This window comes from Heterodontus francisci, chromosome 4 (assembly GCF_036365525.1).
Source record: "Heterodontus francisci isolate sHetFra1 chromosome 4, sHetFra1.hap1, whole genome shotgun sequence".
NCBI lineage: Eukaryota > Metazoa > Chordata > Chondrichthyes > Heterodontiformes > Heterodontidae > Heterodontus > Heterodontus francisci.
In genome coordinates, this window is record NC_090374.1 from 119,478,698 (window position 1) to 119,506,459 (window position 27,762).

The 27,762-nt window shown below is 42.5% G+C and overlaps 1 protein-coding gene across 8 annotated transcripts in view; it reads right to left on the minus strand.

Annotated features, from left to right (window-relative positions):
• Positions 1-27,762, minus strand: part of agtpbp1 (ATP/GTP binding carboxypeptidase 1) — a 426,905-nt gene that overhangs the window by 132,024 nt on the left and 267,119 nt on the right. For 7 of the 8 annotated variants that reach the window (XM_068030050.1, XM_068030049.1, XM_068030054.1 and 4 more), the window contains 2 exons: positions 20,798-20,978; positions 12,297-12,426 (listed from right to left, as the gene is read on the minus strand). In XM_068030050.1, the coding sequence (XP_067886151.1) occupies positions 12,297-12,426; positions 20,798-20,978 (311 nt within the window). Of the gene's footprint in view, positions 1-12,296; positions 12,427-19,028; positions 19,282-20,797; positions 20,979-27,762 lie in introns of those variants that run through there. The other variant, XM_068030055.1, reaches the window with a different exon arrangement.

The window sequence follows — 27,762 nt, forward strand, 5'->3', positions numbered from 1 at the left end:
AGGAGATTTACCAGAATGGTTCCAGGGATGGGGGATTTTAGTTACAAGGGTTAGGATGGAAATGCTGGATTTGTTCTCCTTGGAACAAAGGAGATTGAGGGCAGATTTAATAGCAGTGCTTAGATAAGTTAGACAAGGAAAAACTGTTCCCATTAACTAATGGTACAATGACTAGGGGACACAGATTGAATGTTTTGGGCAACAGACACAGGGACAAGAACATTTTTATGCACCAAGTAGTAATGACCTGGAACCTGCGGTCCACAAGGGTGGCAGATGCAGAGACAATCAATGATTTCAAAAGGAAATTGTATGGCCACTTGAAGGAAATAAACTTACAGGGCTACGGGGATCAAGCAGAGGAGTGGGACTGACAGTATAGCTCAGTGGAGAGATGGCATGGACTCGATGGGCTGAATGGCCTCCTTCTGTGCCGTAAATGATTCTATTGCCCTCATCAGCCCTGCAGTTGCTGCGGTTATCCTTGTATCCTTTTATGAACGAGGGTGTAACATTTGCAATTCTCCAGTCCTCTGGCACCACCCTGTATCCAAGGAGGGTGGAAAGATTATGGCCAGTGCCTCAAAGGACTGAATGTCAGAAGTGGGATTGGAAAACCATGCTTCCAGAAGAGATTGTGACCTGAATGCAGTGCCTTAGACCACTGCACCATCCTAACTTGTAATCTGCTGGCTCCTTATGTAATGGTTGGGCTTGCAGGTTATTTTTTGGGGAAAGAAAAAAGCTTGTAGCTTAAAAATAACAGACATTTAACAACAGAATACTAACCAGAGACAAGGACAGTGCATACAAAGAACAGTACAGCACAGGAACAGGCCATTCGGCCCTCCAAGTCTGCGCCGATCTTGATGCCTGCCTAAACTAACACCTTCTGCACTTCCGGGGCCCATATCCCTCGATTCCCTTCCTATTCATATATTTGTCAAGATGCCTCTTAAACATCGCTATCGTATCTGCTTCCACCACCTCCCCTGGCAGCAAGTTCCAGGCACTCACCACCCTCTGTGTAAAAAACTTGCCTCGCACATCCCTTCTAAACTTTGCCCCTCGCACCTTAAACCTATATCCCCTAGTAACTGACTCTTCCACCCTGGGAAAAAGTTTCTGACTACCCACTCTGTCCATGCCGCTCATAACTTTGTAAACCTCTATCATGTCGCCCCTCCACCTCCCTCGTTCCAGTGAAAACAATCCGAGTTTTTCCAACCTCTCCTCACAGCTAATGCCCTCCAGACCAGACAACATCCTGGTAAACCTCCTCTGCACCCTCTCCAAAGCCTCCACGTCCTTCTGGTAGTATGGCGACCAGAATTGCACGCAGTATTCTAAGTGTGGCCTAACTAAGGTTCTGTACAGCTGCAACATGACTTGCCAATTTTTATACTCTATGCCCCGACCGATGAAGGCAAGCATGCCGCATGCCTTCTTGACTACCTTATCCACCTGCGTTGCCACTTTCAGTGACCTGTGGACCTGTACGCCCAGATCTCTCTGCCTGTCAATACTCCTTAGGGTTCTGCCATTTACTGTATACCTCCCACCTGCACTAGACCTTCCAAAATGCATTACCTCACATTTGTCCGGATTAAACTCCATCTGCCATTTCTCCGCCCAAGTCTCCAACCGATCTATATCCTGCTGTATCCTCTGACAATCCTCATCACTGTCCGCAACTCCACCAATCTTTGTGTCGTCCGCAAACTTACTAATCAGACCAGCTACATTTTCCTCCAAATCATTTATATATACTACAAACAGCAAAGGTCCCAGCACTGATCCCTGCGGAACACCACTAGTCACATCCCTCCATTCAGAAAAACACCCATCCACTGATACCCTCTGTCCTCTATGACCGAGCCAGTTCTGCATCCATCTTGCCAGCTCATCTCTGATCCCGTGTGACTTCACCTTTTGTACCAGTCTGCCATGCGGGACCTTGTCAAAGGCTTTACTAAAGTCCATATAGATAACATCCACTGCCCTTCCTTCATCAATCATCTTTGTCACTTCCTCAAAAAACTCAATCAAATTAGTAAGACACGACCTCCCCTTCACAAAACTATGCTGTCTCTCGCTAATAAATTTGTTTGTTCCCAAATGGGAGTAAATCCTGTCCCGAATAATCCTCTCTAATAATTTCCCTACCACTGACGTAAGGCTCACCGGCCTATAATTTCCTGGATTATCCTTGCCACCCTTCTTAAACAAAGGAACAACATTGGCTATTCTCCAGTCCTCTGGGACCTCACCTGTAGCCAATGAGAATGCAAAGATTTCTGTCAAGGCCCCAGCAATTTCTTCTCTTGCCTCCCTCAGTATCTACCATACGTAATTCGATCCAGACATATTGGATATAATTATAGGACTAGCGGTCATTGGTTTTTAGAGCTCTCAGGGTCTCTGAATTATCCACTTAATTGCTGGAAGTTGAGGTCTGATCAGCTAATGGTTTCAGGGTAGCCAGGTTGGATAATTGCTTACTGTTATTATACTAATACCATTAATGTTAGCTTTAATAAACTTAATCTTTGTACGGAACCTCGCCAACTGGACTCTGGCTTCTGCACAGTAGTCACAAGCTTACAGATATCAGGACATGAGCTGAGAAAGAAAAACAGATAGTGATATTGTGAGACAGTCAGATAGAGGGATCACATCCATATGAGGAACATACAAAGAAAATCACAAGGTGAGACAACTCCTCACATTCAACATCATGTGAAATCTACTAGCTAGAAATTAAAACAGTATAAAACACACCCCATTATCATGTTCCAGACATCACACTTTGTTACAGACACAAAATAACCTTAAACAAGTGTGCTTTTGAGTTGCAGCCTAAAATTTAGAAGCATTTACCAATATGACGGAACATTAATTCAACTGATTGACCTTTATACTTTGTGACCTTATAGGGACCAGCTCCATCTTAGTAGAACATTACATGCATAAAACCTGGTGTAACACTCCAGTCAATGTTAAAACAGTGCATCACCCAACCTAACATAAGCAACACCACAGGAAGTCTGCTTATCTGTCCATCCATTGTGTTCTGCTCTGACCTAGGTCAGGTCCTATCTCAAGTGTCACACATGAGATCCCTGAACCACTTATTACACAAAAGTATCAGAGGTGGTTTCCCATTGCCTTCCTCGCGGTTTTCATCTTCAGAATAATTTCTTTTTTGTGAGATGTAACAAAGGCTAAAATATCCTATGAGATCTTTATGATAGAAGGGGAGCACCTGGACTATTTGAATGCAAGTAACCCCACTGGACAACTACCCAATATTCAGAGTCAATACACCAATTTGCACCTGCTGGGGCTCTCTAAAGTGGAGCCCAAACCCAACCTTTCTGACTCAAAGGTAGGAACACAACCACTGAGCTAATGGTCACTCTGTCTAGACAGAAGTAATCCTCAGATGCCAACCCAGTATTTCGACACCATATTCTAGTGTCCATTTGCTAAGGCTTTCTAGATTGGGGTTCAAACCCTTTACCTTCTCAATCAGAAGTGGGAATTTATAGCACTAAGGCAAAGGTTCACTCCTAATTTCTTATTTGATTCTATATTTAGCGTCTACCAATATATTATACATTTTGTACATGCATGCTCTGCAAACCATAGTTTTAGCTATCATGTTTGGTACATCTATTATATCAAATTGAACACTAAAGTTTACTATGTAAACATTTTATAATAGCATTCCTCCATTAAAGTCTGTTGATGATGTAATTTGATCACTCAAAAAGCTTTTGGAAAAATCAGTATCTGCCTTAATGGCAGGGTGTCGAGTATTTCTACTGTACAGGACTTCTTTCTTTTTCCCCTCTCCTTATTTGCCTTTGAGTTTTAGTCATGGTGCTGCTGAATTCTGACCTCTTCTATCTGTGGGTTTTCGGTCAGTGACAGCTTGGCGGAGGCAGTGGTGTAGTTGTATTGTCACTGGACTAGTAACCCAGAGACCCAGTGTATTGCTCTGGGGACATGGGTTTAAATCCCACCATGGCAGAAGGTGGAATATGAATTCAATTAATAAATCTGTAATTAAAAGCTAGTCCAATGATGGCCATGACATACTTGTCCAGGACAAGTATATTTTTCCCTCTCATTGCTTCCCTCACCACCTGCCGTAGACCCAGGCCAGTAGTTTTGCCCTTTAGCACTCGGCCAGCTCAGTCCATAATGGTGCTACTGAGCCATTCTTGGTGATGGACATATAAGTCCCCCATCCAGAGTACATTCTGAACCCTTGCCACCCTCAGTGCTTCCTCCAAATGGTGTTTAACATGGAAGAGTACTGATTCATCAGCTGGGGGGGGGGCGCTGTCGGTAGGTGGTAATCAACAGTAGGTTTCCTCGCTCATGTTTGACCTGATGTCATGAGACTTCATAGGGTCTGGAGTCAATGTTGAGCAATTCTAGGGTAACTCCCTCATTACTGTATACCACTGTGCCGCCACGACTAGTGGGTCTGACCTGCCGATGGGACGGGACATACCCGGGAATGGTGATGGCGGTGTCTGGTACATTATCTGTAAGGTACGATTCTGAGAGTATGACTATGTTGAGCTGCTGCTTGACTAGTCTGTGGGACAGCTCTCCCAACTTTGGCACAAACCCCTCATTTTAGTGAGGATGACTTTGCAGGGCCAACAGGGCTGGGTTTGCCGTTGTCATAAAAAACCATCTGGTTCACTAATGTCCTGAGATGAAGGAAATCTGCTGTTCTTACCTGGTCTGGCCGACATGTGACTCCAGGCCCACAGCAATGTGGTTGACTCTTAAATGCCCTCTGAAATGGCCTAGTAAGCTACTCAGTTGTATCAAAACACTACAAAATCATAAGGAATGAAACCGGACGGACCACCCGGCAACAACTTAGGCACTAGAAATGACAACCACATCTGGAGTATTGTGTGCAGTTTTGGTCTCCTTATCTGAGGAAGGACGTTCTTGCCATGGAGGGAGTGCAAACATGATTTACTAGGCTGATTCCTGGGATGGCAGGATTGACTTATGAGGAGAGATTGGATCGACTAGGCCTATATTTACTAGAGTTTAGAAGAATGAAAGGGGATAGCATAGAAACCTTTAAAATTCTAACAGGACTAGACAGGCTAGATGCAGGGAGGATGTTCCCGATGGCTGGGGAGTCCAGAACCAGGAGTCACAGTCTCAGGATACAGGGTATGCCATTTAGAACCAAGATGAGGAGAAATTTCTTTACTGAGGGTGGTGAACCTGTGGAATTCTCTACTGCAGAAGGCAGTGGAGGCCAAGTCATTAAATGTATTCAAGAAGGAGATAGATATATTTCTGAATGTCAAAGGGATCAAGGGATATGGGGAGGAAGCAGGAACAGGGTACTGAATTAGATGATCAACCATGATCTTTTTTGAATGGCGGATCATGCCCGAAGGGCCGAATGACCTACTCCTGCTCCTATTTTCTATGTTTCTATGTAAGAGGATTAGGTATGAGGATACTGGCAGTGTTGGAATCACCTTCGATGATTTCACCTCAGCTGCTGGATATGGCCTCAGCAATGGATGTCCCACAAATGGCCAGTATCATCATCTCCATGGGGGTTAGGATATGCAGACATGCCTGTCACCTTCTGGTTAGTTCCTGTTGCCTCCATTATGACCACCCTGTCTTGCAAAAGAAAGCGTTGTGCAATCTTAAGGTGATGTGGCTGTCATGGTGAAATAGTTGGCAATGTGTACAAGCTATGAGGTGTGGGTGTGAGGTTTGCAGCAGAACAGAATCTTTGAGGGTGCAATGGAATATATGAATGTTAGGTATGAGACCTGATTGGTAGGTGAGTGATGTGGGTGTGGTGAACTGAGCAACGTCTGAGGCTAGTAGTGCAGTTGTTGGGATTTGGCATTTGAAGATGCATTCACTGATTTTGACCAATCATTTGAGGTCATTGAACTTGCTGTATTGCATCCAGGTCCTTGGAGCTCGTCACCGAGCAGTGACTCCCATGGCTGTCTGCTCCCACTGCCTTCTGAGCGTCTGTCCAGAAGGACTCCTGTGGATATAGGATATTTCTCCTCCCTTGACCTCCTCCATCAAGGCCTCCAATGCAGGATCCGAAAACCTTAGAGTCCACATTCTCTCATGTTGTGCCATTTTTCAGTGTTCCCTAAATCAAATTCACTTCTTGCATGACTGTCAGCACCTGTTCCTGCCACAGTGCACCTCCTCTTTAAGAAGTGCAGGCTAGCTTTAAGCAGTGCTAGCCACTCACAATACTGGCCCTTTGCTGATGCATCCAGCGCAGCAACAGTGCAGTTAGCACTAGGAGGACACTGAAATCATTTAAATCAGCAGGCAGCAAGAAGTTGGCACATTCCATGCATTACAATGAATGGGCACAGGATAATTCCGCAGAGTGATCCCCCTGCCCGTTTTCGGATACTATCCAATTTAGCTCCACTTATGTCCCCATGCAATTGTTTTTCAACTTTTTCATTAAAAATTCCTATGTCAATGGCAAATGTAAACTTGTCACATTGTAATAATATCTTCAGGCCCAGGGACGTACCATAGCATCATCAATGGAAGGAGGATGCAATCACAGTTTAACAAGTTTACATAGGAAATAACTATAAATAAGTATGTAAGAATCTATAATAGACATACAAAAATAAGGACAGAAGATATGACTTTAAAATGAGAATTGAATTACATCAAATTATCCTGTCATCTTACCCTGCTTCATTTGGTCTTGACTGCCTATGTACAATACCACAGGAGATATGTATCAGTTATGATGCAGTGTTCATGAAATTTGGTTAAAAGTAACTGTTGTAGTACAACAGATATTGGGATTAAGCAAACTTCATCGTTGTATTTAAAGTTTATTTTTAACAAGGTAATCTAGATTTATCAAGATAGAATTCAAATTGAATGATTTAAAACAGTAGATTGTTTTTGGTAAATAACAAAATTTCTAGTTCAAAAATATTTCTCAAGGTTTAACTTACAAAGATAAGTAATGGCATTAAAGTCATGAATCACTCCTGGACTGCAAAGAGCATGAGAATAACGGCATTGACAGGCACACCCAGGATTGAAATTACCCCAATAGAACTGCCACGTGTTAGGAAACTTTAAAAAAAAAAGCTAAACTGTCTGGAACTGAACCTTTTGGTTAAAAACTTTTAAATCATGTGTGATTCAGACAAAACATTCATTGTGAGCTCTTTTGAGTTATGAGTGATGAAAGGTGAAAGGAAGGCAAAGAGTTTAAAAGTGCAGTGCAACTTGTTACGACCAGGTGTGAAAGGTGTCTAGGGGTCTTTACTGTCTACACCTAGTCTTATTGTAACTGGGTTTAATTTTTAAACACACTGTGTCTTGAGCTTCCCCTTAGTGAATCCTTGTTCACCACTTTCCAATTATAAGGCAAAGCAATGAGCACAAACAGGCCTTCTTAGGTTTAAAGAAGAAAAGTGAAATTTATTAAAACTTAAACTCAAATACGGATACACGCCTCGCCCCATGCGAGTCTGCATACGCGATACGCACATGCAAACAGGGACAGAAAAGAGCAGAAGCAAAATAAAGTAGAGCTTTGAGGCAATATCAGAAGAGTTTCTCGTTTACTGTGCTTTGAGCTCACTGTAGTCCTTTGGTAAGTAGTCTTGCTTTTTGTTGGGGCAGAGTATTTTTCTTAAACCTTATTCACTGTCGGACACTGTTCTCTCTTGGGGTTCATGTGTCTTCAATGGGTCTTCAGTTCCGTGAGAAAGATATGGGAACAGACAGTAGAAAGGTCTTTTCAGTCCAGGAGCAAATAGTTTTGAGTTTTAAAACTCTGTGGCAAGTTCAAATTCAAAACACTCCAACAGTCAGTTAGTCATGTGACTAAACTGGTCTGACCAGGTCTTCTGTATATTGGGGAAGCAGGGACTGGGTCCCTTTGTTCCAACACTGTATGCTAGTATGCAAAAAAGGTCTTTCTGGCAAGGGACCTGGCAATTCCTTGTGATAGTCCCTCTTTTCTTCCCAGCAGCAATTTTAAGTTTTAATGTTCATGTGGCAAAATAATGAGTGCCTCATTCTTGGCAGGTGGGGGCCTGCATGACACCTCCATACCCAGGGGAATGAAATGCGATTTGGAAAAAAAGGCGCATTTCATTACAAGGTTTGAGAGAAATATAAGATACAGAAAGAAAAACCATGCATTTCTCTCATTCATTTCCATTCATTCATCAATCATAAAGCTTATTAAAATTGTCTTTTCTGGGTGCCAGTGCTGCTTTAATTTCCCCTTTATTTGGCATCCCAGTAGCCAAATGGGGAAGCTTTTGTTCAGTTTGCCCATTGCTATGACTGCCTTGGGTTTTTCTTCCTGTTGAGGTCATTTTTTTTTCAGGAGAGTTAGTAGTGGGCGGGTCTATCCTGAACTCTGAGTCATGCAAAAACTTTTGACTTCAGGGATGGGTGGTTCCCTTTTCCTCTGACTATGGGGGAGGATTCTTTGTTAATCACCTCTTTGTTCTCTGGGGCACTCCAAACTGCAGGTATTTGTGCAAACTTGACTGCACTCTCCTGTGGCACTTCAACTAGGTGAGGCATCACCCTCACGGTTTCTATGTCCCCTAGAAGTCTCTCTTGGTCTCTGTAGGCTCCTGTAAATACTGTTAGCAATTCTGGTGAGGTGCTTCTACAGTCTGCATTTACATAGGAGGATGTGGGGTCTAACTTTTCACATTTTTTGGGATTGGCTGTCCAGACAATAGGGCTTTTCATCTGGGATTCCTCCCGGACTTCCTTTAACCTGCCCTCTTGGTCACTCTTTCCCCTTCTCTTTCAAAACTTTTGCCAGCCGTGTGCCTGTCAGTCCCCTTTTGTTCTCCGCGGGGGTTCCTTACAGTTCACCAACCCTCTGCTGGAGGGTCCTCCTAACACCGGTACAGGACTTAGGGGTGCAGGTTTCACTGTAGGTTGGGGTTTCCCTTCAACCTGGCACATGGGGCAACTCCTCCACCACATCTTTGTGGAGTTTTGACCAGTCAAACTGCAGTCTTATGTGGGCTTTGGTCTTTCGTATACCGGCATGTACAGCCACTGTAGTCTCATCGGCCCTTCTTAATATTTCTCCCCGGTACCTCTGTGGCACCACTAACTGGTGAACTGCTGTCCACTCCTTGCCCTCAGGTCTGTGAGGAGAACTCCATTTCCTCATCAGTACCTCATCCGTTAAATAGTAGCAATCATGAACTCCCTCTGCTTCACGTTCAGACTGGGCAACCTGTGCTAACTTTTGCAAAGCTGGGTCGGCTCGCTGAGCCTCAGCTAGGGAAAATCCCATTTAATTAATTCGCTGGGTCTCCTAACTTTCTAAAGAAAGTCTCTGACAGGCAGACCTCATGGTCATCTGCCTGCAGTGCTAATGCAGTCTCCTCTGGGGAAGCTGGTTTGATCATGGCCTGATCCACTACATATTCAGGGACTCTGGAGACCGTCTCCTGCCACTAGCCTGTGTCTCGGAGCTCCTGCGGTCTTTCTTTAACTACTGGGGGGGTCTACCACCTTCACCCTCGCCGGATCATTTTCTAGAAGCAGGTCAACCCCGTCCACAGGCAAACTAGGGACAATCCCTACAGTCACAGGTCCCGAAACTAGGTCACACTCCAGGTGCGCCCAGTGTACAGGTACAGGCATATACTTCCCTCCAATACCATTCACCCTCATTTTGGTGTTCACTGCACTCTCTGGGGGAAAGGTCAGGCCTTTACCAGTAAAAGGGATCAAGTGGTCCCTGTGAATCACTATGGGCTTGCCTGCCCCACTCGGGGAGTATGGGGTTACTTTCCCTTCAGACACAAAACCCTGATAACCTTCAGGAATCCTATTAACTTCTCCTGCATTGGCCGTGGTAAGCTTCCTAGGTTGCAGTCTTACTGCAGTTAAAGCCACAGCTTGTTCTAGTGTGCTTTGGATCAGGTCCCCTTCTTCACTGAGCAGGTGTGTCCTGATTAACCCTACCAGTTTCCTCTTTAGTTTCTAGCAGTCAGCTTTTAAATACTCTGCTTTATTACAATGGAAGCACACAGGCTCCGGGTCTCACTCTTGCTCACAGCAACTTCCTTTTTGGCTGGAGGCGCGCTTTCCTTTCTCTCCCAAGGCTGCCTGGGCAGAGATCACCTTCCCACCCTTTGTCCTTTTCAGATTTGTTGGGGTGACTAGGAAAGGTTCCCCCCGGGAAACCGACATTAAAGCCTGGACCCGCTGCTCCTCTCCATGGGTCTTCATTGAGTGTGGGAGAGTGTTTTTAAATTCCTCTAACAGAATTGCTTCTCTGAGTGTCTCATAGTTGAGCTGTATTTTAAGAGCCCTCAGCCACTAGTCAAAAGCTAGCTGCTTACTTCTTTCAAACTCCAGATAAGTTTGATTAGCTTGCTTTTTGAGGATTCTAAACTTTTGACGAAAGCCTTTGGGTACTAATTCATATGCCCGGAGGATAGCATTTTTGGTCAGTTCAAAATTTGATGAACTCTCATCTGGCAACAAGGAATAAACCTCATGGGCTTTTCCGGTTAGTTTGCTTCTGCAATGAGAGAGACCAGGTCTCAGCTGGCCATTTTAACTGCCTTGCCAGTTTCTCAAAAGGCACAAAAAATTCTTCCACATCTTCCTCACTGAATTTTGAAATTAGTTGGGAGAGGTTTAGCAATTTTGTACCAAGCCCTGAATTCTGCTTCTCCGTATTGGCCATGCTTTCACTGGGGTTACTCTGTCGGCCCCTAGTTAATTCAAGCCGCTTCAGCTCTCTCTCTTTGGATTCTTTCTGGAATATTCTTTCTCTCTCTCCGCTCTCTCTTGTTCCTTCTCCAGTCTTTCTCTCTCTCTCTCTTGCCTTTCATTTTCTTCATGTTCCTGCTGGAAGGCTGTCTCTCCCTCTCCTTTAATTCAAGTTTCCTTTGTTCCAATTGTATCTTTGCTAGCAGTACCCTGTCTGGGTCTGCTTCTAACACTGCTTCTGCTTCTTCAGACTCAAGGGAAAAATGGTTGGTCACTAACCTTAGGAGTTCAGACTTCCTAGCCTTGCCACATACAGTGATCCCATACTGCTCAGCCATTTTTTGCAACTCCTCCATGGACGATGCTTTTAACTTATCCCAAGTTACTTCACCCTTGCTTGGAGAGCTACTAGTTTCAGTTGCAAACATGTTAGTATTCAATCACACACAACCACAAGAAAACCTCTATTAATCTTGCTCTTTTTGATTAGGAACAATTTGGCCTCCCACTTCCAATTTCTCTCATTCGTCTGAGAGAAAAATTCTGGATGCTAGCACCCAAATTTCTGTTACGACCAGGTATGAAAGGTGTCTAGGGGTCTTGTACTGTCTTCACCTGGTCTTATTTTAACAGGGTTTAATTTTTAAACATAATGTATTTTGAGCTCCCACTTGAATCCTTGTTCACCGCTTTCCAATGATAAGGCAAAAAAATAACTTCTTAGACCTTCTTAGGTTTAAAGAGTGAAATTTATTAAAACTTAAACTCTAATACGGTTAATGCCTACGGATACACACCGCGCCCCATGCTAGCATGCATACGCGATACACACATGCAAATGGGGACAGAAAAGAGAAGAAAAATAGAGAGGTTTGAGGCAATATCAGAAGAGTTTCTTGTTTACTATGCTTTGAGCTCACTGTAGTCCTTTGGTAAGTAGTCTTGTTTCTCGTTGGGGCCAGTATTCTTCTTAAACCTTGTTCACTGTAGGACACTGTTCTCTCTTGGGGTTCATGTATCTTCAATGAGTCTTCAGTTCCGTGAAAAAGAGATGGGAGCAGACAGGGAGTGGTCTTTTCAGTCCAGGAGCAAACAGCTTTCTGAGTTTTAAAACTCTGTGGCAAGTTCAAATTCAATAACCTCCAACTGCCAGTTAGTCATGTGACTAAACTAGTCTGACCAGGTCTTCTGTATAATGGGGAAGCAGGGACCGGTCCCTTTGTTCCAACTCTGTATGCTAGTATGCAAAAAAGGTCTTTCTGGCAAGGGGCCTGGCAATTCCTTGTGATAGGCCCTCTTTTCTTCCCAGCAGCAATTTTAAGTTTTAATATTCATGTGGCGAAATAATGTGTGTCTCATTCTTGGGAGATGGGGGCCTGCATGACACTACTAAAGATTATTTTGCCCCAATGGATGTGTTTTTTTCTGATTGTACATTACGGTTGAACTGAAACAGAATCTAATATTGTTTCTAACTGTGGCTAGAGAGCTGTTATGTTTGTACTTACCATGGGAGTACGTTGTATACTGGCTAAGTACTGCAACAAGCCCTTGGTATGGTAAATCGTTGGGTGGAGTTCAGGGTTAGGGGTTAACCACTGACGGTTGAGATCTTCACCACTTAAGGAGCAGCGGTGGCTACAAAACAGAATATACAGAAACATGAAATCAGCAGAAAGCCTTTCAAGCCAACTTTCCACAGAAAGAAATGCTCCATCGTTAACCCAATACAACCATTTTATCTTCCAAAGAGAGACAGTTCAAAGATAAATTAATCAAAACCAAAATATCTATCCAATCTTGCATCCTACATTCCTTGTCCATGACTGAATGTGTTCTTTGACATGAGATTTCTATGTTCCCAGAAGCTCAGCAATTTTCCCATTCAATGCAGCACTCTATAATCTCTTACATGCCACAATCTCTACCTTTACTCCCCTAAGTCTAAGGCTACAAACTTGAGTGTACTTGGCACACAACTGGCTTAGTCATCCAAGAACAGATCAGGTTTGACCACATCAAGCTATGCCAGGCCATGCTCTCTGCTGCCTATACTGCCCACTGCACTAAGACCATGTTGGAGGACAAAAATAACTGCAGGCTCTAACGCTGACCACCTTCTCAAATTCCTCTCCCCTGGCTGTCTCCTCCAAGAACAAGTGCAAGTAGTTCATGGATTTCTTAGTCACTTAGACAGACATTACCTGATTAGGTGTTTCCCCCATTTCTCGTTGCAAATAAGCCAAAACCCTTTAGATTCCCATCCTCACTGTCACCCTGAACCGCCATGAGACTTTACTCCTTCACCCTCAAGCTCATTTCTAACTCCTGATCATTCAACTTTCCTTTCTTGCCCTCATGCTAAGTGGTATTGCAAATGGTTTGCTCTCCTCAGGCATTGCTTTCCTCTCTTAAGACTGCTATCAACTTTCTTCCTCAAAAAAGTCCACCCTAAAAACCCCTTTTCCCTCTTTCTCCCAAGGTCTTTGGTTCTATTGCAACTCACTGCTTGAATATCTTCCACTGACTGTTTTTCGATTGCTTGTCCAATATCCAGTCTTGGATGAACTGTAAATTCCTCAGTATCATATCTGACTTTGAGCTGAGCTTCCAGTTCCATATCCTGTCTGTCAAAAAGACTACTTACTTACACCCCTATAACATCGCCCACCATCAAGCCTTCTTATGCCTATCTGCAAATGAAACTCTTGCACATCTCATGGTCACCTCAAAATTCAATGACTTTAATGCTACCCCAGTTGACTTCCCATCCTCTAGGATCCATAAACTAGCTTATCTGAAACTCAGTTCCACAGATCTCGTCTTGCTCGTACATCACCCCTGTCCTCACTGAGCAACATTGGCTATCAATCCACTAAAACTATTTTAAAATTCTTAAATGTTCAAATCCTTCCGTCCCATGAATCCTCCACATCACTCTAACCTGTCCAGAGGTACAGCCCTCATCCCTCAACTCCACTCCTGTGACTCTGATCTCCTATGCCTATCCCCTTCCTCTTAACCCAACTATTGGCCATCATGCCTTCAGCTGTCTAGATTCTACTCTCTGGAATCCCTTTGCTAAATTCCTGCACCATCCACTTCTCCTTTAAGCTTTTCCTTAAAATTCACCTCTCTGACCAAGTTGTTGATCACCCTTCTTAATTGCTCCTTCTTTGGCTTAGTATCCATATTTTTCCCCTCTAACCTCTGCGAAGCACTTTCAGACATTTCATGTTAATTGTGCTATATAAAGTGTCATGCTAGGCCCGCACTTGCCAAGAATGAACATTGATTTTAAACTGTTACTGGAGTGAAGAAAAGACATGTTAAACAGATCACCCATGGCTGGAAAAGACATTTGCATATTAGCAGACGGTGATTGGAAGGATGAAGGACCATTCCCTTACACATGCAACCCACAATGGACCTTGATCACCAGGTATTATGTGTAACAGGAGCATTCCAGAGACTCTTAAGGTGATATAATCCAAGACACGGTCAGACCAGTTAGTCACATGACTAACCTGCTTGGCAACCTGGGTTTTTCTGAATTGTACAAACAGTTTGAACTCAGAAAGACTCTTTGCTCCTGGATTGAGAAGATCTCTCCTGTCTGCTCCCATCTCTCTCTCATAGGCCTCTGAATCCACTGAAGAGATATGAACCCCAACAGAGAAAAGTCTCCTAAAGTGAAAAAGGTTTAAGAAGAATACTGGGCCACAACAAAAAGCAAGATCTACCTACAATCAAGGACTCTACAGTGAGCTCGAAGAATCGTAACAAAAACTCTTCAGATATTGCCTCAAACTTTTCCACTTTCTTTCTTCTGCTCTGTTCTGTTTCTATCTGCATGTGTGTATCGCATGTGCATGCTAGTGTGGACATGTCGTATATCCGTAGGCGTTAACCGAATTAGAGTTTAAGTTTAATAAATTCAATTTTTCTTCTTTAAACCTAAGAAAGTCTGTTTATGCTGGTTTCTTGGCCTTATAATTGGAAAGCGGTGAACAAGGATTCACCAAGGGGGAGTTAAAAACACGGTGTGTTTAAAATCAAACTCTGTTACAGTAAGACCAGGTGCAAGCTGAAAGGGAACCCCGGACCTCTTTCTCACCTGGTCGTAACAAAAGGCAAGTTGCTGTTATGATCCTCAATCCCATTTGTAACCAGATATTTGTGTAGTTTTCTTGAAAAATCTGGATGATTTCTAAGCTGCTCAGTAACTTGGAATTTAGTAATTTCAAAAAGAGTTAATATAAATCCCCATTTTCTCTCAAGCTCATGCTGCCTGGATGAAGAATTTTGTCACATCCATTTTTATTTGTATACTATCTAGCTTCTCAACTGCCATTCTTGGAAACACTGTCTGCCTTGAGCAAATTTCCCTGTTTCTGATCGGGCTATTAACCCTCCCTAACTGTCCAGGAAACTCCCAGGATGGAAGATGAATGTCCCAGGCACTGCTACTAGCAACCCAGGAGAAAAGTTTTTTTTAAATTCTTTCACGGGATGTGGGCATCACTGGCAAACTCAGCATTTATTGCCCATCCCTAATTGCCCTTGAACTGAGTAGCTTGCTTGGCCATTTCAAAGGGCATTTAAGAGTTACCCCACATTGCTGTGGGTCTGGAATTACGTGTAGGTAAGGATATGTGTGAACCAGATGGGTTTTTATAACAATCGACAATGGTTTCATTAGACTAGCTTTTAATTCCAGGTTTTATTAATTGAATTCAAATTTCACCATTGCCATGGTGGGATTTGAACCCATGTCCCGAGAACTTTAGCCTGGGATTACTAGTCCAGTGACACTATCACTACGCCACCGCCTCCCCCTAAAGTACATCTTTATGTCTGTGTATTTTCTCCCCCACTGCTTAGTTCAACTCACTCCCACCAGGACTCGCCTATGCACATTCCAACCAGGTCTGTTGAAGAAAGGCAGAAAATCTTCAATCATGTGGGGAAAAGGTGAGTACAAAATATACTTGAATTTCTGGAGAAAGTTTCATTCCCAGTGGAATGGGCCAATTTTGTATTGAGTTCAACAGGAAACTGCTGTTGAATGTCCTCTGAAACTTTATAAAATGACCAAATCGCCTTAACAGTACCTCCAGCTGAGTCCGAACAACAGTAAGGATGGTAATTTCACAAATTAAATCGTCAAGAGCCGAACAGAGTGACCAGAGAGGGGCATGGAAGTAAAAAGAAAAGAACAAAGTCTTGGGACAGTCATTAAATTAAATAAACCTAAATCACTAGATATTTAAAGTCACATTGTTAGTATCAGCAGAGAAAAAGAACTGGAGGAACTCAAGGGACTAGAATCTGATTAATCCCCAGGACCTGATGACCTATATCCTCGGGTCCTAAAAGAAATAGCTGCAGAGATAGTGGATGCGCTGGCTATGATTTTCCAAAATTCCCTAGATTCTGGACCAGTCTCAGCAGATTGGAAATTAGCTACATTTAGCATGACATCAGTTGTCAGGAAAGTGCTGGAATCTATTATTAAGGAAGTATTAACAATGTACTTAGAAAAGCAAAGTATGATTAGAACAAGTCAACATAGTTTTACTGAAGGGAAATCCTGTTTGACAAATGTATTTGAGTTTTTTTGAGAATGTAACTTGGAGGGTAGATAAAGGGGAGCCAGTATATGTAGTATACTTGGATTTCCAAAAGGCATTTAATAAGGTGTCACACAAAAGGTTAATACACAAGATAAGGGCTCATGGAGTTGGGGGTGATACATTAGCATGGATAGAGGATTGGTTAATGGACAGGAAGCAGAGAGTAGGGATAAATGGAGCATTTTCAAAGTTGGCAAGCTGTGACTAGAGGAGAGCTGCAAGGATCAGTTCTGGGGTCTCAGCTATTTACAATCGATATTAATGACTTAGATGATGGGACAGAGAGTAATGTATCTAAGATTACTGATGATAGAAAGGTAGGTGGGAATCCAAGCTATGAGGAGGACACAAAGAGACTGCAAAGAGATATAGACAGGTTAAGTGAGTGGGTAACAAGGTGGCAGATGGAGTATAATGTAGGGAAGTGTGAGGTTATTCACTTTGGCAGTAAGAATAGAAAAACAGAATTTTTTTCAAAGGCCTGGAACTTGTAAATTTTGATGTTCAGCGAGACTTGGGTGCAGTCATACATGGAACACAAAAAGTTAGCATGCAGGTACAGCAAGCAATTAGGAAAGAAAATTGCATGCTGGCCTTTGTTGCAAGGGTATTGGAGCACAGGAATAAACAAGTCTTGCTACAATTGTATGGGGTTTTGGGGAGACCACACCTGGAATACTGGGCTGAATTTTATTCTCCCACCACTGGGAGTGGCGGCAGGCAAAAAAAATGGCAGCCCGCATGCACGGGTCATGCGCCATCCGGCTCATTTCCACATGCAGGGCGGTCTAGACCCCCACCCCACCCCCCCAATCATGTGGCGGGGGCAGGCTCTGCAATTCCGTCAACAGCTTCAGCTGCCTCTGCGCAGGTGGCGCTGCCGCCATTTTTCAAGGGCTGCTAGTCCTGCACAGAGCATACAAGGTTCAACCCCGGAACCACCACCCACCCCCCCACTGCTGTATATAAATGTGTGGCCCGTTTTCCCCCCACACCCCAATACACAGAAAATAAATGGTAGCCCCATTCCCCCCACCAAAACACTTAAATTGAATAGCTGACCTCTACCCCAAAACTGCACAAAGTGCAGACGTCACCCCTTCTCCCCCTCCCCTACAATGGAAATGCAGAGCTGACTTCCATCCCGCATCCCACCCCCCCACTACACTAAAAATGCTAAGTTCCCCTTCCCCACCTTGGTGGTGCCAGCTTTCGGCGGATGGGAAAGCGAAGGCGCGTAAGTGCCGGCTGTCGCACGAAAGATTGCGGACTGCTGCTAAGATCATGGGAAATGGTATGTTAATTTATTTATGCCATTTATTTCAATATTTAAAGTTGGGTCCCATCGCCGAGCGGGAAGACCGGGCCCAGCAATCCCGGCGTGGGCTCCGTGACAGTCCGCTGCTGCCGTAATCTTTCGGCACCACCCCCCACTCACGGAGCTCGACGTTGGGAGCTCAACAAAATTCAGCCCACTGTATGCAATTTTGGTCTCCATATTGAAGGAAGGATATACTTGCATTGGAGGTCGTAGAGTGAAGGTTCACTATATTGGTCCCTGGGATGAGAGGGTTGTCTCATGATGAGGGGCTGAGTAAATTGGGTCTATATTCTCTGGAGTTTAGAAGAATGAGATAGATTTCATTGAAGCATTCAAGATTATGGCTTGGCAGGGTAGATACTGAGACATTGTTTCCTCTGGCTGGGGAATCTAGAGCAAGGGGGCACAGTCTCAGGATAAGAGGTTGATCATTTAGGACTGAGGTAAGGAGAAATGTATTCACTCAAATGGTTATGAATCTTTGGAATTGTCTACCCGATAGGGTTGTGGATGCTCCATCATTGAATATATTTAAGGCTGAGATAGACAAATTTTTCGTCTCTCAGGGAATCAAAGGATATGGGGAGTGGGCAGGAAAATGGAGTTGAAACCCAAGATCAGCCACGATCATATTGCATAGCAGAGCAAGCTTGACATACCTTATGGTCTGCTCCTGCTTTTATTACTTATGTTATGTTCAGCCTTGTGGATAGATGTATGTAATGACATCACCTCTCTCAATTTAAGAGTTTTATGCTCAGCAATTCTGTTTTAGTCTACACTGAATGACCTTTGCAGATAGAAAGTCTCTTTAAGGCATGGTCTATATTCTGGAAAATATACATTCCATCCTATTGGTGAATTGTTCAACACCAGTTTATCAATTGTGGCGCTGTTTGTGGTAGGGCAGAAAATGTGTTTTGTAAGGCCATGAAAATTACTGCATATAACACATACAAATGAAAATTACAATCTGCAAACTTCATATAATATATTCTTATCAACATTCTCACATATAGTACAAACACATTAAGTACCTGTATCTGAAATTTGCTCATCAGTGTTTCTATCCTTTAATTAAGGACTTTTTAAAATCACATTTTATTGCTGGCTTTAAAAGCTTTTTATGAGTTATCAGTTTTAAAAAAAAGTCAGGGAAATATTTAGAGGCCAACAAATTGAGAGAAAATCAATTTTTATTTCGAAATCAATAAACTTTGCTAAAACAAGATTAACAAAGCACACTTAAGCTAAATTATTTATTTACACAGTTCCTAGACACCACTTAATGCTGTCAATCAGATAGGGGTGTCAACATTGGCCGGGAATCTCCAGAATGGAAGATAAATCCTTTGGGTACTAAAGCTGGCAACCTAGGAGGAAATTAGAGTTCACAGTTTGCACCTGTGTACTTTTTTTGCTTGCCTGTGGTTCTTAAAACTTCTCGCATAACAGATGTTGACGTAAAACCATGAGCAAAGACACTTAATTACAGGGAATCCGATCTTTATAAGGCGAAAGCAAATGCAACACCATCTGCAAATAGAGGGCAAGTGTCAGGTGATTGAATGTCACATGATCAGGAGTCACATCATCAGGCATCACATCATGAGGTCAGGTTTCACGGATCAAACACCCCGGAATATGCCCAACCAGGGTTGGTAACCCTATCTCCTAGGTAGAGGCAGATTTAAACCACTTAATAGCTTTCCTACTTCTTTCTTCTCAGATTCCAGTATTTAACTGGGCCAATACTTTCTCACTTTGCTTACTGTATACATATTTGAAAATCCTCTTTGGTGCTTGAAATGGTCTTTCATTTCCTTTTTCTTCCACTTATGAATCTGAATTTATACTCTGCTTTGTCTCTGACCGCTAACTGTGTGTGTTTAAATATATATTTTTGCCCTTGTACAAGACCTTGGTTTGGCCTCTGAATACTGTGTCCAATTTTGGTCTCCTCACTTGATGGGCGATATTAAGGCTTTGGAAACGGTGCAGAGAACAGCCACTCAACTAATACCTCGTTCAATGCATTTTAGTTATCATGACAGGCTAAAAGAGTTGGGACTCTACACATTACAGAAGTGTAGTCTTGTACTTCAGGTTTATAAGATGATAAATACAGCCGATTGTGTTCGAGTTACAGTTTGCTCCAATTAAATAGGTTAGGGATAATTTTAAGTTGTAAAAGGCCAGATGCAGGTTAGATGTCAGGAGGTTGTTCTATACCCAGAGAATCGGTAACCTCTTTGGCCTTAGCCTTATAAAGGTTGTAGTGAAGTATCTTTGCTCATGGCTGGCTCTTGTGAAGAATGCTGAATTCCTTCAAGTGAATGTTTCATATAGGGATGGAAATCACTTCTTACAAAAGGCAGGTACTGTGTAAAATTATGAAAACCAGCATGATCTCCGGCATTAGTTTTGGTCCCCAAGGGGCCCAGGCAGGAATTTCCCAGATTTTGTTCCCTCTAAATTGACCTGGATTTCTAATCTGGCTTTTCAGTTCTCCCAGGAGATCAAATGGTTTTGGGTGGGGTGCAGTGTGTATATATTGTGATACATAAGGCATGACAATCGTATAGGATGGCCTAGATGCCCCAGAATCTTTTCCTGTCCATCACTGTTCGTATATGTATATGTACATTTGTACAATTGCAGACCTGTAAAATGGGAGGCAGCCAGAAAAGTAGCACAAACAAATGCACTAACAAAGAGTGCGTTTAACAATTTCGTAGAGGAGGAAGTGCATACTGGCAACTTATTTCAGCAAAGCGAATAACCCATATTTATCCACCAATTTAAATTTTTTTAAATTAAAATGAGCGAGCATTTATATGTGACATAGAGCAGTGAAGGTTTCAGTAAATGGCAGTAATTGAAATGGAGGTACTCTGTCTCCTAGATTCACTCTTTATTCTAGAAGATCTTCCGAAATTATTAATAACTAAAAATTGAATTGCTGTAACTATCAATTCTTATGCCTATTTGCATTTGTTAAACTATCTTATATAATGTTTGTACAGTTTTAATGTAGAAAAGATTGCCCCACCTTCCATTAATCACTCCGTCCGGGTTCAGCATGGGGACAATTTTGAAAATGTAAGAGTCCCGTAAATTTTGAGCTGCCAAGCTGTTGCTCATTAAAAATTCCAAAGTTCCCTTCATCACCCAACTGGAATTACTTTCTCCAGGATGGACACGAGATGTTAAGAAAATGTAAGGTCGATTTCCTGCAGAAATTATTTTAAGACAAGTTACTTTTTTTTAATAAAATAACAGCTTTACATATTGGTAATCATATAATGTGAATCATGACAGAAAAACAGTCAAAGGCTGCTACAACTGGCCTCAGCAACACTAGACTATTGAGGAAAATTTAACCAGAGTTTCATCCCTGACTGCCATCCTATGATCTCTGTTGGAATCATAGAAATTTACAGCACAGAAGGAAGCCAGCTGAAAATATTCTATTCAGCCTAATCCCACTTTCCAGCTCTTATTCACAGCCTTGTAGGCTACAGCATTTCAAGGGCATATCCAAATATTTTTTAAATGTGATGAGGTTTTCGACCTCTACCACCCTTTTGGTGAATGTCTCAACTTCCCTCTAATCCTTCTATCAATTGTTTTAATCAATGCCTGGTTATTGACCTCTCTAAGGGAAAATAGGTCCTTGCTATCCACTATCTGAGCCCCTCATAATTTTTATATACCTCAAGTAAATATTCCTTCAGCCTCCTCTGTTCCAAAGAAAACAACCCCAGCCTATCCAATTTTTCCCAATAGCTAAAATTCTCCAGCCCTGGCAACATCCTTGTAAATCTCCTCTGCACCCATTCCAGTGAAATTATATCCTTCCTGTAATGTGGTAACTAGAACTGTGCACAATACTCTGAGACCTAACTAATGTTTTAGACAGTTCATGCATAACATTCCATCTCTTCTATTCTATGCCTCCGCTAACAAAGGAAAGTATCCTTTGGCCCCTTAACTACCTGTCCTTCTACCTTCATGCACTCCAAGATCCCTCTGTTCCTCTACATTCTCAATATCCTACCATTTATTATGTATTCCCTTGCCTTGTTTGTCCTCCCTAAATGCATTACCTCACACTTCTCCAGATTGAATTCCATTTGTCATTTTTCTTCCCACTTCATCAGTCCCATTGATACCTCCTGCAGTTTTCTACCTCACCATAAACGACACAGCCAATTTTCCGATCACCTGCAAATCTCTTAATCATGCCCCCCACAATTAAGTTTAAATCATTGATAAACCACGAAAAGCAAGGGTCCCAGTACCGAGTCCTGCGGAACCCCATTTGAAACAGCCTGAGTCACTAAAACACCTGTTGACCATTATCCTTTGCTTCCTGCCACTGAGCCAATTTTGGATCCAACATGGACTTTCTCTTGAATCCCATGGGCTTTTACTTTTCTGACCAGTCTGCCATGTAGGACCTTGTCAAAAGCCATCCACATAGACTATATCAAACACACCACCCTCGTTTACCCTCTTTAATACCTCCTTAAAAAAAGTCAGACACGACCTTTCCTTAACAAATCCAAGCTGACTGGCCTTGATTAATCCATGCCTCTCTAAATGACGATTAATACTATCCTTGAGAAATTTTTCCTACCACCAAGATTAGACTGGCCAGTAATTACTTAGCCTATTGCTTTCGCCCTTTTTAAATAATGGTACAATGTTAGCTGTCCACCTGTCTGCCGACACCATGCCTGCAGCCAGAGAGGATTGGAAAATGATGGTCAGAGTTTCTGCTATTTCCTGCCTTGCTTCTCTTAGCAGCTTAGGATACATTTCACCGGGCCTGCGATTTATCTACTTTCAAAGATGCTAAACCACTTAATATTTCCTCTCGCTACGTTCAACACCTGAATCTTGCACACACCTCCTCAACTATGATGTCTGCACCATCCCTCTCTTTTGTGAAGACAGAAACAAAGAACTCATCAAGAACCATGCCCACATCTTCGACCTCCATACACAAGTTAGCTTTTTGGTCTTTAATTGTCTCTACTCTTCTTAATAATCCTCTTGCTCTTTATGTATTTATAAAATGTCTTCGGGTCTGCTTTGATTTTACATGCCAATGTTTGTCATGCCCTCTCTTTGTTTTACTAATTTCCTTTTTAATTTCACCCCTGCAGTTCCTATACTCCTCCAGGCTTTCTGCAGTATTGACTTCTCAGTATCTGACATAAGCTTCCCTTTTTTGCCTTATCCTACCTACCCTATATTCTCCTTGACATCCAGGGAGTTTTAAATCTGGGAATCCCATGCTTTTCTTTATGGGAACATATTTGTTCTGAAACCTTACTATCTCCTCTTTGAATGCCCTCTGTCACAGATTTATCTTCAAGTAGCTGTTTCCAGTCCACCTTTGCCATATCACATCTTAGCTTAGGAAAAGTGGTCTTTCCCCAATTGAGAATGTTTTTTGCTTGTCTATCTTTGTCCTTTTCTAATTGAATTATGATCACTACCACCAAAATGCTCTCCCACTGATACCCTTTTTCACCTGCCCAGCTTCATTCCCTGCAACTAAGCCCAGAACTGCCACATTTCTCATTGGCCTTGCTATCTGCTGGCAAAAAAGGTCTCTGAAGGCAAGTTAAGATTTCTTTGTCATCTATACATTTTACATACTAATTAATATTAGGGTAGTTGAAATTCTCTACCATGACTATCTAATTGCTTCTGCACTTGCCAGATATTTGCCTTCTATCTCCTTCTGACTGAGGGAAATGTGCAAGTGTGGACATCAAATTAGAATCCCTACAATTGAATAACTTGCTGACTCTTGCTGTCCGGGTGCACGCATTGAAGAATGGTAATTTCAGGAAAATACTAGAAGTGACCAAAAACCATGGAACCATATTTCAGCAAAGAACCAATAACTTTCACGGACTATGAGGTATATGAAGACTGGTTTACAATGCATGTATGTAAATGTACAAAGTGTGGTGAATAAGGTTGGTGACCTACAAGTGCAAATAACCATGTGGGAATATAATGTTGTGGCAATAACAGAAAAGTGGCTTAAAAATGGTGAGAACTGGGCACTTAGTATTCACGGATACAAAGTGTTCAGAAAAGATAGGGAATGAGAAAAGGGAGGTGGGGTTGCAGTACTGATTAGGTAAGACATTGTCATGTTGGAAAGAGGGGATGTCCTTGAGGGGCAATGACAGAATCCACTTACTTAGAGTGGAGAAGCAAAAAGGGTACGGTCACGCGACTGGGATTATTCTATAGGCCTCCAAATAGTGAGATAGAGATCGAGGACCAACTCTGCAGGGAAATCAGAGATGTGCAAGAACTATAGAGTGGTATATTGAGGGACTTTAATTACACAAATATTGCTTGGGATAGACACAAAAACTCAAACTACTGTGAGCAGATGACACAAAACTTGAAACTTGGAAGATTTGTGAAATGTGAGGAGGGTAGTGATAGACTTCAAGAGGACATAGGCTAGTGGAATGGAAGATTAAATTTAATGCAGAGAAGTGTGAAGTGATACATTTTGGTTGGAAGAATGACTTGAGGCAATATAAAATAAAAGATACAATTCTAAAGGGGGTGCAAGAACAGAGGGACCTAGGTGTATATGTGCACAAATTGCTGAAGATGGCAGGGCAATTTGAGCAACTGGTTAACAAGGTATTTAGGATCCTGGGTTTTATAAAGAGAGACAGAGTAAAAAAGCAAGGAAGTTAAGGTGAACCTTTACAAAACACTGGTTTGGCCTCAACTGGAGCATTGTATCCAATTCTGGGCACCACAATTTAGGGAGGATGTGAATGCATTGGAGAGAATGCAGAAAAGACATATAAGATTGGTCCTGGCAATGACAGACTTCAGTTACGGGGTCAGATTGGAGAAGCTGGGGCTGTTCTTCTTAGAGAGAAGGTTGAGAGGAGATTTCAAAGAGGTGTTGAAAATCACAAGGGATCGGACAGATAGGGAGAAACTGTTCCCATTGGTGGAAGGGTCGAAAGCTAGAGGACACAGATTTAAGGTGATTGGCAAAATGACCTGGGGCAACTTGAGGAAAAACTTTACGCAGTGGAATGCACTGCTTGAGAGTGGGGTGGTGGCCAATTCAGTTGTGGCTTTCAAAAGGGAATTGGATAATTATCTGAAGAGAAAACATTTGCAGGGCAATGGGGAAAAGGTGGGGCATGGTACTAGTGGAGCTGCTCTTACAGAGAGCTCGCACAGATAAGAAAGGCCAAATGGCCACCTTCTTTGCTGTAATCATTCTATGATTCTATAATGTTCAAGCAAAGAGAAAGGAGGGGGAGGAATTTCTGAAATGTGTCCAGGAGAACTTCCTTGACCAGCATGTTCTTGGTCCAACTAGGAAAGAACCAATGCTGGATCTAGAGCTGGGGCAAATGCCTGTGGGAGAACACTTGGGTAAGAATGATCATTTTATCATAAGGTTTAGCTTAGTAATGGAGAAGAGCAAGGAACAACCTAAAGTAGACCTTCTAAATTGGAACAGAACTAACTTCAATGGGATGAGGGGGCATCTAGCCAGGGTAAATCTTCTATTGGCATGCAAATAGTAAGCGGGTAGTAAGAGGCGTTGTGGGACACATTAGGGACAAAAGCGGCGATATCTGCTTAGAGGCACAGGTACAATAATTAATGAGTACTTTGTATCGGTGTTTAACAAGGAAGAGGATACTGACTAAATGACGGTAGAGGCGGAGATGGGTGATTTTTGATCGGCAGGATGTACTACTGGAAAGGCTGGCTGTGTTTAGACTGGATAAGTCACATGATCTGGATGGCTTGCATTCCAGGTTGTTAAGGGAACTGGGAGTGGAGATATAAAGAGTTTTCCATAATCTTTCAAACTTCCCGAAATACTGGAGGTGCCAGAGGATTGGAAAATGGCAAATGTGACACCTTTGTTCAAAAAGGGTGTAAAGATATTCCTAGTAGCTACAGGTCATTTAACTTAGCATCAGTTGTGGGTAAGGTTTTCGAAACAATTATCAGGATGAAAACAACACACACTTGAAGAGGTTCTAGTTAATTCAGGAGAGCCAGCATAGATTTGTAAAAGGCAGATCGAGTTTGACTAATCTAATTGAATTTTTTGATCAAGTAACAGAGAAGGTTAGAAATATTAGAAATTTACAGTACATACATACGAACATACAAATTAGGAGCAGGAGTAGGTAATTTGGCCGATTGCGCCTGCTCCGCCATTTAATAAGATCATGGCTGATCTGATTGTGGCCTCAACTCCACTTTCCTGCCTACCCCCGATACCCTTTGACTCCCTTGTTAGTCAAGAATTTATCTACCTCTGCCTTAAAAGTATTTAATGACCCTGCCTCCACCGCTCTCTGGGCAAGAAAATTCCAAAGACTCACAACCCTCAGAGAAAAAACTTCTCCTCATTTCAGATTTAAATGGGTGACCCCTTATTTTTAAACTGTGTCCCCTAGTTCTAGTCTCTCCCAAAAGGGGAAACATCCTTTCAGCATCCACCCTGTCAAGTCTCTCAGGATGTTATATGTTTCAATGAGATCACCTCTCATTCTTCTGAACACCAATGGATACAGACCCAACCTGTCCTAAGATAACCCAGGTATCAGTCGAGTGAACCTTCTCTGCACTGCCTTTAACAAATTTATATCCTTTCTCAAATCAGGAGACCAAAACCGTACACAGTATTCCAGATATGTCTCACCAATACCCTACACAACTTTAGCAAAACATCCCTACTTTTATATTCTATTCTCCTTGCAATAAACAACATTCCATTTGCCTTCCTAATCACTTCTTGCATCTGCATACAACCAGGACACCCAGATCCCTCTGTACCTCAGAGTTCTGCAATCTCTTTCCATTTAAATAATATGCTGCTTCACTATTATTCCTGCCAAAGTGGATAACTTCACATTTTCCCTCATTATACTCCATTTGCCAAATTTTTGTCCACTCACTTAACCTGTCTATATCCCTTTGCAGGCTCCTTATGTCCTCTTCACAACTTACTTTCCTACGTATCTTTGTGTCATCAGCAAATGTAGCAACTATACATTCGGAACGGGGCCATTCAGCCCATCATATCCATGACAGTCGACAAGTAACCATCCAGTCTAATCCCACTTTACAGCTCTTGGTCTGTAGCCTTGTAGGTTACAGCACTTCAAGTGCATATCCAAATACTTTTTAAATGTTATGAGGGTTTCTGCCTCTACCACCCTTTCAGCCAGTTTGTTCCAGATCCTCACCACCCTTTTGGTGAAAAATTTCCTCTCGAGTCCTCTCCAAGTCTCCTACCTCTTACCTAATTCTGTGCCCCCCTGGCTATGGACCCCTCAACCAGGGGAATAGGGCCTTCCTATCCACTCTATCAAGGACCCTCATAATTTTATACACCAATTAGTTCTCCCCTCAGCCTCCTCTGTTCCAAAGAAAACAACTCTGGTCTATCCAATCTTTCCTCATAACTAAAATTCTCCAGTCCAGGCAACAGCCCCGTAAATCTCCTCTGTACCCTCTCTAGAGTAATCAAATCTTTCCTATAGTGCAGTGACTAGAACCACACGCAGCACTCCAGAGCTGTGGCCCAACCAGTATTTTCTACAGTTCCTACATAACCTCCCAGCTCTTACAAAGTGTGCCTCAGCTAATAAAAGCAAGTATCCCATATGCTTTCTGGACCACCTTATCTACTTGTCCAGCAACATTCAGGAATCTGTGTGCATGCACTCCAAGGTTCCATATATTGTGTATTCCGCTGTCTTGTTAGCCTTCCCCAAATGCAATACCTCTCACTTCTCCGGACTGAACTCCATTTGTCACTATTCCACACACCTGACCAGTCCATTGATATCTTCCTGCAGTCTACAGCTTTTTTCATCATTATCAACCACACAGTCAATTTTTGTATCATCTGCAAACTTCTGAATCATACCCCCTATATTCAACTCCAAAACATTGATATATACCCCAAAAAGC